This window comes from Struthio camelus, chromosome Z (assembly GCF_040807025.1).
Source record: "Struthio camelus isolate bStrCam1 chromosome Z, bStrCam1.hap1, whole genome shotgun sequence".
Classification (NCBI taxonomy): domain Eukaryota; kingdom Metazoa; phylum Chordata; class Aves; order Struthioniformes; family Struthionidae; genus Struthio; species Struthio camelus.
Genome location: NC_090982.1, coordinates 18230789 through 18242144, shown reverse-complemented (window position 1 = coordinate 18242144; position 11356 = coordinate 18230789). Strand labels below are relative to the sequence as shown.

Below are 11356 nucleotides of genomic sequence, written 5' to 3'. Positions count from 1 at the left end.
GTTACTAGTTTCCCATAATTATTAAGTTAAGAGTTAAACAAGAGTGCAATTTTTACTTTTACTTTCCCTCTCTGGAGTGTCCAGAGAGGACAACGTCAAACTTAACAAAATAATACTTTACTACTCAAGCCAGTTACCTGCAGTTTGCAGCTGGGACAATGCTGTCTTTCCTTTATCCTCAATTTGCATTGGAACTGCTAGAGGAAAAAAAGTACCAAGGACAAGAAAAGGCACTTCCATCAGGGAATATGCAGCCCTTATTTCTGCTACTGCATTTGTACTAATACTTAATGTGGTGTATACTGCAGACTTAAAATTTTGTTGTATCAAGACTATAGCCCACAGCTAAAAATAGCTGGAGCTCAGCATAGCTTTTGCCTGATTCAGCAACTGTAGGTAGGCCGCGTTAGTCACTAAACTATTGAACTACAGACAAATTCCAGAGCTTGTCCACAACTAGAGCAGCACATTAAAGGACCAAGAGTGTATATCCATTCCACTGTCTGAGGTACAAACTCTCCACTGGAGTATTCCAGCTGCAGTGTACGTTTCAGAGACAGAACTGCTGTAAAAGTAGTAAGTTAGAAAAACATGGTAGCATTTTAGATTGCAGAAGTTTGTGGAAGGCTTCCTCTGGAAACAGTATTTGGTCTTCAGGCTCCTAAAACAGAAAACTTTTAAAGATATTTCACTTTCTCAGTGCTTGAGCTAGCAGTTTCAGAAACCAACTTTAAAAGCATACGAAATACCTTTCAAATCTTGTAAGACAACCCTATCTGGACTGTGACAAAACTTTTTGTTGCAAGTAAGGTTTTTTCCTAACCCTTGTACCTCAAGTGCCCCCGTCCCCTTCAAATACGTCTTCCTGTAATGGAATTTGGTTTAAAAAAAATCTGAAGTTCATTTTAAAAACAAAGAGAGCTGAACTCTCAAAGGTCATAAAATCCAGTGCTCATATATAGACAAGTATTACTTGCATTATAGGACAAAAACAAGTTTTTTTTTTTTTTAATGAAAGCACAATGTAACATTTAAATCCCCTTAGTAGAGGTAGAAAGCCAGTGTTTTCATCTAATCCATCCAGATCTGAAATACTGATACCAGATATGATTTATTGCTATTAGTGATAACCAGATTTGAGAGCTTATAATGTCAGCAAGATAGCATGAATACAGTTGTGATCTCCAATATTCATAGAGTAAGACATGTCCACATCTGTAATAAGACAACAGCAGATTCTACCAAGAATCTACCACTTCTTGTAAACATTGTATTTGTGCAGATTTTTTTTTTTTCATACTTTGATTACTAAAGTCATGAAAGGCAAGGTTAGTAGCAGAAAACACATCCAGTTTCACATTCGGCAATATATGAGAACCCTGCTCTTCAAGGACAACCAAAAAACCTAGCAGCACATTTTCAAACAATATTACAAGTGTTTCTGGATTACCCACCCTTCAAAATCCCTCCCCCCACCCAAAACAAAAAAAAAAAAATCAGACACCAAAAATAAAGTGCAGTACCCAGAAAAATAATGTCAAGAAAATAGCCATGTTCTTTTCTTTGTTTAAAAAAAAAAAATAAAAAGAAGTACTTGGCCTCAGTCTTAACAGTACTATACTGTGTCCATCATTTTGGATTCTTCCTCATCTCTTTGTATCACAGAGTTTAAACTGCAGACATTTGTATTTATGGAATCTTGTAGACCACCTGCATTCTGCAACAGATGAAAAATTGACAGCTTAATTCTTTATAACTGCATATATTGAGAGAGAGAGAGAGAGAGAGAGAGAGAGAGAGTTTTAGTTTAAGTCGGACTTTTCATGTTATCCATCTTAAGATGACATTTTCTTACTACTGCACGTTTATAAGTTTTTAAAAATTCATCACTCAGTATTATCACAGTGTGTCAAGAAGCTCCTTAAATTTTATCTGGCATAGCTTGTACTTGGTCTTTTCATTTGTACCACTCTACTATACACATACTTAAGACTCTGTTGTTACATTTTACTTAAAAGGTACCTTAACTGAATTCTTTCAAATAAGTAGTTACAACTGTGACTCTTTCCCTAATATCCGATTTTTAAGTCTTAAAACTTGCTCCTTCAGTCCAAAACTTTCTCTAGTCAAGCAAAGGGGGCAGGAGACCTGCATGCACGAACAAGGAGCTCCTGACAAAACTCAAACAGAAGAAGGAAGCGTACAGAAGGTGGAAAAGGGGACAGGTAACCTGGGAGGAGTACAGGAACACTGTCAGAGTAGGCAGGGATGCGATGAAGGCGGCCATGGCCTGTTTGGAGTTAAATCTGGGGAGGGATGCCAAGGACAACAAGAAAGGCTTCTTCAAATACATCAGTAGCAAAAGGAAGACTAGGGAATACGTGGCCCTGCTACTGAATGGGGCAGGGGCCCTGGGGACACAGGATCCAGAGAAGGCAGACATACTGAATGCTGCCTTTGCCTCAGTCTTCACTGCTAAGATTGGCCCTCAGGAACCCCAGGTCCGGGAGACAAGAGAGAAAGTCCAAAAAAAGGAAGACTTCCCCTTGGGGCAGGAGGACTGGGTTTAGAGATCATTTAGGCAAACTTGACACCCACGAGTCCCTGGGCCCTGACAGGAAGGCACGCACCCACGAGTGCTGAGGGAGCTGGCGGACGTCAGTGCTAGGCCACTGTGCATCATCTATGAAAGGACACGGAGCTCAGGAGAGGTGCCTGACAACCAGAAGAAAGCCATTCTTACTCCAGTCTTCAAAAAGGACAAGGAGGGCGACCCAGGGAACTCCAGGCCGGCCAGTCAGCCTCACCTCCAGCCCCGGAAAGGTGATGGAACAGCTCCTCCTGGAGGCCATCCTGGATGGCATATGGAGGACAAGAAGGCGATCGGGAGCAGTCAGCATGGATTCACCAAAGGGGAGAATCCTGCTTAACCAACCTGGTAGTCTTCTGTGATGGGATGACTGGCTGGGTAGATGAGGGCAGAGCAGTGGATGTTGTCTCCCTGGACTTCAGCAAGGCTTTTGACACCATCTCCCAGCTCATCCTCCTAGGTGAGCTCAGGAAGTGTGGGTTAAATGCATGGACAGTGAGGTGGATTGAGAACTGGCTGAATGGCAGAGCTCAGAGGGTTGTGGTCAGTGGCACAGAGTCTATAGTTGGAGGCCTGTGGCTAGTGGTGTCCCCCAGGGCTCAGTCCTGGGTCCAGTCTTGTTCAACGTATTCATCAGTGGGGACCTGGAGGAAGGGACAGAGCGCACCCTCAGCAAGTTTGCTGATGATACGAAACTGGGGGGAGTGGCTGACACACCAGAAGGCTGTGCTGCCATTCAGAGGGACCTGGACAGGCTGGAGAGGTGGGCGGAGAGGAACCTCATGAGGTTCAACAAAGGCAAGGGCAGGGACCCGCACCGAGGGAGGAATAACCCCATGCACCAGGACAGGCTGGGGGCTGACCTGCTGGCAAGCAGCTCTGCGGAGAAGGACCTGGGTGTCCTGCTGGACAACAAGTTGACCCTGAGCCAGCAGCGTGCCCTTGTGGCCAAGAAGGCCAATGGGATCCTGGGCTGCATTAGGCAGAGTGCTGCCAGCAGGGGGAGGGAGGTGATCCTCCCCCCTCTACTCAGCCCTGCTGAGGCCGCACCTGGAGTCCTGTGTCCAGTGCGGGGCCCCCCACTACAAGAGAGACATGGAGCTTCTGCAGCGAGCCCAGCAAAGGGTCGCTAAGACAATGAAGGGCCTGGAGCATCCCCGCTATGAAGAAAGGCTGCGAGAGCTGGGCTTGTTCAGCCTGGAGAAGAGAAGACCGAGGGGGGATCTCATCAATGTATACAAATATCTGAAGGGAGGGCGTCAAGAGGATGGGGCCAGACTCTTCTCCGTGGCGCCCAGCGATAGGACAAGAGGCAACAGGCACAAAGTGAAACACGGAAAGGCCCATCTGAACGTGAGGAAAAACTTCTTTCCTGTGAGGGTGACGGAGCACTGGAACAGGTTGCCTAGAGAGCTGGTGGAGTCTCCTTCCCTGGAGATATTCCAAACCTGCCTGGGCGTGATTGTGTGCAATGTGCTCTAGAGGACCCTGCTTGAGCAGGGGGCTTGGACTAGATGATCTCCAGAGGTCCCTTCCAACCTCAACCATTCTGTGAAGATTTGACCATCATTAATGCTGAAAAAAGACCCCTAAATTTGCTTCTATCATAACAGAAGTCCTTGGACTTGACCTACCTGTAGGATTCCATGAATAGAATTAGTAATTTTAAACTGAAATCTTATTTCACTGCTTGTGATAAATAGTGTGTATATATAATTCTAGCATTTGATCAGCTTAGCTTTAGGATGCCTTTTTTTTGCTTTCTGTTTTTTTTTAACTTTTTTGAAGCATTTTAAAGTATTCAAGGGCACTGAACCAACATAAGCTTTTGACCTTATGCTGATGCTTTCTAAATTCCAGGAAGCGGAAAGCACGCCTTTATCTGCCTTGCATACTGAAAATACCAGACATTATACCCTGAGCAGTAGCAGTTCTAGATATAATCTTCTTTAAATGTCAGAAGATAAGAGATTTCCAAGGCAGACTCTAACCCTATTTTAATTAAATAAATTTCTAAAAATAGTAAGCCTACCTGTGACAAAGACATGAGCTCTCCTACAAAACCAGGACAGACACTGGGATCCTGTAGTAACGTAGTCTGAAAGCCATGTGATTGTGACCAAATTCTCACTCTTGCTTTGAATGATTCAAGTTCACTTTTAAAAGCTTGAAAATAGCCTTCTCCGGTCTGCCAAGAAAAAAAAAAATATTTTCACTGCAGTCACGTTTACTTTTCGCTTGTAAGCATACACGCTGCAAAAAAAAAATCGTTTAGTGATGCATGTTATACTCTATGGGGGATAATATTGTGAACATCTGAACAATAACGTTAGTCAACTTAAATGGAAAATTTAGGTGAGATTGCTTTTAAAGACAGTCTTTACTATTTGTGCGTAGAAGCAAAGTCACTCATTCATCTGAGGACACGTGAAAAAACAAACACATCTAATTTTAGCTATTCCTTTATTCCAACTCAAGGGCCAGTACCCATAGAAGAACAGGTGCTCATTGTAGCACTCTGTTCAGAAGCAAAGCACTGTTTGACTCCCACTTTAACTGAACTCCTTTATGCAGTTTTAAGGCCTGTCAGAGTCTTGAATAACCGACTGCAGTTTAAGCAAACCACAATTTTAGTCTTCCCACATTTCTCCTGCACAGCTCTGGATTGCTCTGTTGAGTAAGAGAAAGGGACAATGTTTTGGGCCCCACTGTGAAATGCAGATGAAATATATAGGTCAGCTGTGAAAACAGAGTGGCTAATTAGTCAAAACAGTCCTTAAACTGACCCATGTTTTCTGCTGCTATTCAGCTATTACATCTCTAACACATCTGTTGTTGCCATGCTATATTTGGTTTATCTTAGTGGGAAAGCAAAATCCACTAAACATCCATTTTCAGGACTGGAATTACACCGAAATAGTCTTTCTAGAAAGAACTGCTAACAAAACATTCCCCATAAGCCTGAGTGAGTCAGTAAAATATTTAGCTTGTTATTGTAAGGAGAAAGCCTCCTTTAAACACTGCTCCTTGCACAGAATCATGAGTTTCTCCCATCATTGCAGAAAATTACTTACTTTAGCTTTTTGGAAAAAAAGGCGAAAACAGCCTCTTGGATCTACATTACAACTTTTGGCAATTTCTATAATAAACTGCATTACAACTGCTTGGTGTGCTACTTGTTCCATCAGAGCTCTTTTCTGAGAGGAGAAAGAAAAAAAGACATTAGAAAGATTAAAGTTATCTCCCGTAATTATATATCTAAAATTCAGCATAATTTCCTTTTTGTTTGGTTCCTAAAGAGGTAAGCACTGATGCTCACAGAAGTAAAAGGACAGTTAATTAGCTAGTTAATTAGTCCTGATACAGCGATGCAGTATGGAGATTTTCTTTACTAAGGTAATAAGGTAGTGAAAGGACAGGAAGAATAGTTGAACAGCTAATAAAGTTGGCCAGCTTTTCTTTAGTGCAAGTATATTTGCTGTATATTTTCAGTCAATATCTTTCTACAGCAAGTACACTGATAGATTTTTGATCATCTTCATACCTGTTCAGCTTCTAGATGAAAACACCATAACATGAGATATTTAGATGTTTCTTCACATACAAGATACGGGTGGTCGGACAAAAATCTTTGACTGTCATCCCATCTGCTCAGCATACCTAGTAAGAGAAACATAGATTAAGATATTCCAAATGGATAAGTGATTTAATGCCGCGAAGAAGTCACTTGCACTGAGGTACTGCCACAGAAATCACCTTTCAAATTCACTAACCTGAATATAAGAGCATGCAATTAAATTTAGTTTTTATTTAGACATCTAACTAACACTGAAAGAACATTTCCAAAAGGCATAATCAGACCTTAAAGATATTAAAGGTAAATCTTAACGGTAACAACTAAGAATATGTTAATGCATCTCTAGCAGTGCTGAAAATAACTGTTATTTTTAAACAGTTCTCATACACAAAGTGTTATAGGTATTTATGAGTTATACCATCAAACAGTTCACAAAGTTTATAGATAGAAATTTACATTCAGTGATACTGACTAGGACAAAACTACTAAGAGTTTGCAAAAAAAACCATGAAGAGAATAACGTGTAATTAGCTGGAAACGAAAGTGTTTCTAAACATATATGGTTTGCTAAATTATTTCTGTAACTAAATTCAAATTTCCTAAAAATTTCAGGTGAAGAGAGCAAAGTTATGTCAGTATTTGAAAGTTAAATAGAACACTGAATTGTAATAGCATGAAGCTACGTTCATGCAAAGAGCTGAAGATTAAAAATAAGAACTCAACATAGAGACAGACAGCTTTTTAAAATTCTCTCGTGTATACGTATGAACGTCAGTGATATTAGAACAGTCAAGTCACTTACTGGCAACAAGTAGCTTTACCCTTCTATCAGTGTATAATTATAACTGGGATAAAGATAATTCAGTGGTAATGACCTAAGCTGATCTTAATTTCTAGGAAACAAATACCCAAAGAGAAAGCACCAGCTAATCTTTCTTTTGGCTGTTTTGTCAGAGAGACTCTGCATGAGTGCTTTACTGCTTGAAAGCCAGGGTAGGATACAGAAATGGAACTAGGGCTCTACAGGTAGCAAAGTCTACACTGTCCCTTGGCAGCAGACATTAAGATCATTAATGTACTATTCTTTTTACAATGGAGGTAGAACAGCATGGCTTTGAATTTCAGAAGTTAAAAAAAAAACAAAAAAAAAACCAAACCAACTTCCTGTAACAGGGTCGTTTTTGTTAACAGTTTAATCTCAATGTAGACAGCAAGGTAATTTTGCCCAATTCTTAGTTAGGAAGCCCAATTTTTCTGCTGAAATGTACAACACAGTAGATGCCTTCCAATTACTCTGTCATTACACTTCACAGTTAAGACATTTGAGAGAATGCGTGCCTGTCACTGCTGTTTGCGTACTCTGACAGCGCTGTGCCTCACTTGCTGTTTGCAAGACTTGCTTTAAGCCCTCAGGGCCAGAAACCTTTGCTTTAAAACAGTTTAAGATCTCTAGAAGCCAAGTAGCTTACTAAAAAGTGGTTGTACAAGGAGCTTTTGCCAGGTCAGTCCTGTTCTTGATTGCTCTGGGATTCTTAACATGGCTATACTACACCAATGACTGGAACCAAAAAATGGAAAGCAACGAACAGAACCATCAAAATTTCAGATTCCTTTACAAGATCAGCTCTTGTAAAGTTCTGCTCCATTTGTTTTTACTACTATGATAGAGGTAAAGTGACACCTAGTGGATAGTTAAATATAATTTTAAGACATGCTCAATTTCCTGCATGCCTACTCTTTAATAGTTGCTTACAGACTTCTACCTTTAATCAGTCATTCCCCTTATAGCTTAACATCTACCAGAAAAATATATATTAGAAGGAGACAGCTACAGACAATCCCAAGCACTTTTATACACAGAACTTCTATTTCCAGGGACGTCTCTGCCCTTTCCCACTGAACAGCAGAAAAAGTTGCTGGAACTTTAGTTTTCAGGGGTTAAGCTCATTTGAATATTGGATTTTCTTTTAAAAAAATGTTAAGTTCTTACTGCTCATAGGTACTAACAGACTTCTGTAGTTTATGCTGTGTTTCACTTTAAAATGATTGTCTGTCCTGATTTGATAAAATAGCAGCTGGACAGTCTGACAGCCAGATGTTTAATCTGCTAGCATCTATTGTGTAGCAAACCTACACAAATTCTGTAGAAGGTTAAACTGAAAAACACTGAAAGTAGGGCACTCACCAAAGTGTTTCATCTTTTGTTCATGTTTCTGCATAAATGATTCAGATGCATCTTCATCTTCTACTTCTTTTCTTTTTTGATTAATAAAACTCTAAGGAAGAAGAAAATTATGATTATCACTGAATCTCCACACATAATATTCCTTTGTATCAAAAAAAGTATGTTTTATTACATTACTATTTGAAGAGCAGTGTTGTAAGTTTAGGGCCATGTCATATACCTGAAAAGTTCCCTCCTCTCCCCCCCCGCCCCGAAAAGGTACAGTAGCCGATAATAGAGCTAAAAACTCTTATTACATTCTACTGAGCAAGAAACACAGAGTTTTGCCTTCAGGTGAGAACTTGGTGATCTGTGAATAATGAAAGTCATCTACATGGCAGCCTTTATGCAGCTGTATCAGTGAATTATGAGAAAAGATGTGCTAACTGCTCAAATTCAAATTAAACCAAAAACAAAGCTGGGATTCTACTCAGAAGAGAATTTATGCTAAATATGCTGTATTATAGCAGTCAGGTTTTTAGAGGCAAACTGTAGGTCTGTTTCGTGTTTGAGAATTTGGCACAATTGAAAAGTACACTGGTTATGTGAAGAAACTATTGTTCAGCCTCACTTTGGCAACAGTTGCTATACACAAGCAATGCAAGCTCTGATCCCCACTTCAAGTGAAGAAATATCATCCAGATCTGTAAAATTAATGCAGCTTGCTCCCATTCATGGAACAAAATAAGAAAAAATACCCATTTAACATAGCCCTGTGATTAAGCACAGTACCAGACACAGAAGACATTCAAGATTATTAAATAAAGTGAAATGAAAAATGAGGCTAATATTTGTTTTCCTGCCTACTGATATGGGTCATACCTTATTAAATACCTCCTTACTAACAGGATCTGTGTTCCATAGAGTCTGTCCTTCCCTCTGGTTTAGCGCTTCTTCTTTTCTTCTCCACTCTTCCTCTCTCCATCTTAACTCTGAAGCTTCAGTCTTTGCTTGGGCATATTCCTGATCCACAGATTCCGAATTATGCAGTGCTAAACTACCAAGTTTTTGCTGGGCTTCTGCTAGATTCCATGTGCATTCTACAGAGTGCTTCACAAAATGTTTTTCTTTTTGGCAGGCTAATTCAATACCTTGGCTATATGTCTGTGGGGAAAACAAAACATGTTATTTATAGAGAGAAAACTGACAGTTTACCAATTGTGTAGGAGCAAATAAGTTTAACTGCCAAAGATACAGCTGATATGGAAGGAACATTAGAAGTTATATTATATTCAGTGATTAAGCATGGCATTGTACAGCTGAATGTTTTTTAGAAAAAAATATTTCTACTTCAAACTATCTGAACTTTGTAAAAGTTTATTTGCAAAATCATGGTGTCCACACTGCAGAAATATCCTTGATAAAAATGAAAGGAGTCCCCTGACTCACCTCTGGCTATCTTTGGGTTGCAGTGCTAACAACAGCCAGCTTTGAGAATACTCTTGAATACATACATCTGAGAAAAAAGTTTCATAATGACAGATCATATCAGTACAATAACTACTACTGTCTGCATTCCAGTATGGATTAATATTATCTCAATGCATGGCCACCATCTTCAACTGACAGCACAAGCGGAATTTAAGCTATGAAGAGGCTGAGGCCCAGCATAGGCACACAGTCCTTTTTGTCAATGTGTTTTTGCTTCTGAGGTCATCACTAACAGCTGGGAAACCAAAGTGAGTGCTTAAGCCACAAGTGCTTTATATTGCCTGCAGATGTATGCTGGAAATTCAGTCAGTTGTTAAAAAAAAAAAAAAACACACACAAACCTCTAAAGCACATGCCCTGCCTTCCCACCAAGAGCAGGGGTAAGCCATACATACACATTAGATTCTGAGCCTTCTTGTGCCATATTTTGAAATTTGTCGTGCTGATAACCTCTGGCAGAGGGACATGAAGGACAGCGCAAGCTGTGAAACCTTGCGTGAAGGAAACTTTAACGCAGATAAATCAAACCTCCCGTGCCAACTCCGGTTCAGCACTACAGCAGAGCTGCCCCCCCACCCCCAAGGTGAGCATTTGCTATTTGGCGCTCAGAGAACTACACGCAACGGCAGCTTCTTTGCAAGAAAGCACCGTTTCCGTAAACGATGTTTTCACCTACTCGAGCCGACTTGCTCCGACCCGGAGAGGAAGACGCGACGCACATGTCGACTGCTCCGGCCGTAAAGGCGCTCGGACAAGTCCTACAGCCCCGCTCCTTCCCCGCACGCCGCCGCAACCGTCACTCGTCGGTGGCGGCAGCCGCCGACCCCCCCCCCCCGTGGCGGCAGCAACAGCAGCGCCCGTCCCGGCGGCTCCCGCGGGCCCCTCATCCCACCGCGTCCCGGGCCGGGCCGGCTCGGCGGCGCCCCGGCGCCTCCCCAGCCGCGGGGGCACCACCGGCGCCACCTCACGGGGGAAACTGCGCCACGGGGGCGGGGAGCGGCGCCGGGCGTGAGGGAACAGGGACGGGGCGTACCTGCACTTCCGGCAGGCGCGGGCGGGGGGCGGGGGCCGGCCGCCGCCCTTCGTCCTCCTCCGGCGGAGGGCCGCAGTCCCGGGAGCGCGGCAGCCACAGCGCCATCCCCGCCGCCGCCGCCGCCGATGGCCGCCGCCGGCCGCCCCAGGCGGTTGCACACCTCACCGGAAGTGAGGCCGCGCCACCACTTCCGGCAATATCAGCCGGCCGCCGCGCTGCTGCCGCCGCCGCCGCCGCCGCTGCCGCCGCCGCTCCGCCCCCCGCCGGGCGGGCGGGACCTGCGGCAGCCGCGGCTCCGGCTCCGCGGCCGGCCCCGCGTGCCGCCGCCGCCCCTCCCGAAGCCGGGGCGCTGCGGCGTGTCCGTGGCGGCGGGGGGCCGGCGCCGACCCGTTCCGCTCGCGGGAGGCTACCGCAGGAAGCCGTCACGCGTTTTGTACACATATATGGATAGATACGTGTGGGTATATATAGCTGCTGTACGCGTGTGCGTGCGCGTCCGTT

The 11356-nt window shown here is 43.2% G+C and overlaps 2 protein-coding genes across 7 annotated transcripts in view; one reads left to right on the top strand and one right to left on the bottom strand.

Annotated features, from left to right (window-relative positions):
- Positions 1-1532: 1532 nt before the first annotated feature.
- On the bottom strand, positions 1533-11006 carry CDC37L1 (cell division cycle 37 like 1, HSP90 cochaperone). Of its 4 annotated transcripts, none has more exons than XM_068926570.1 (7): positions 10856-11006; positions 9214-9495; positions 8353-8443; positions 6135-6250; positions 5665-5787; positions 4623-4778; positions 1533-1717 (listed from the first exon to the last, which is right to left on the bottom strand). In XM_068926570.1, exons 1-7 carry the CDS (start codon positions 10958-10960, stop codon positions 1616-1618), a joined length of 975 nt encoding a protein of 324 aa, XP_068782671.1. In that variant the 5' UTR covers positions 10961-11006; the 3' UTR covers positions 1533-1615. The 4 variants fall into 4 exon arrangements, with proteins under 4 accessions (XP_068782671.1, XP_068782673.1, XP_068782675.1 ...); XM_068926572.1 differs by lacking the exon at positions 10856-11006 and adding an exon at positions 10499-10601; XM_068926574.1 differs by having other exon boundaries at positions 1624-1756.
- Positions 11007-11135: 129 nt separating this feature from the next.
- SPATA6L (spermatogenesis associated 6 like) overlaps positions 11136-11356 on the top strand; it is a 29954-nt gene continuing 29733 nt past the window's right edge. Inside the window, exon 1 of one of the 3 annotated variants that reach the window (XM_068926568.1) lies at positions 11136-11312. The gene's annotated coding sequence lies outside the window, so the exon portion shown is untranslated. The remainder of the gene's footprint in view (positions 11313-11356) is intronic. The other 2 variants (XM_068926569.1, XM_068926566.1) reach the window with 2 other exon arrangements.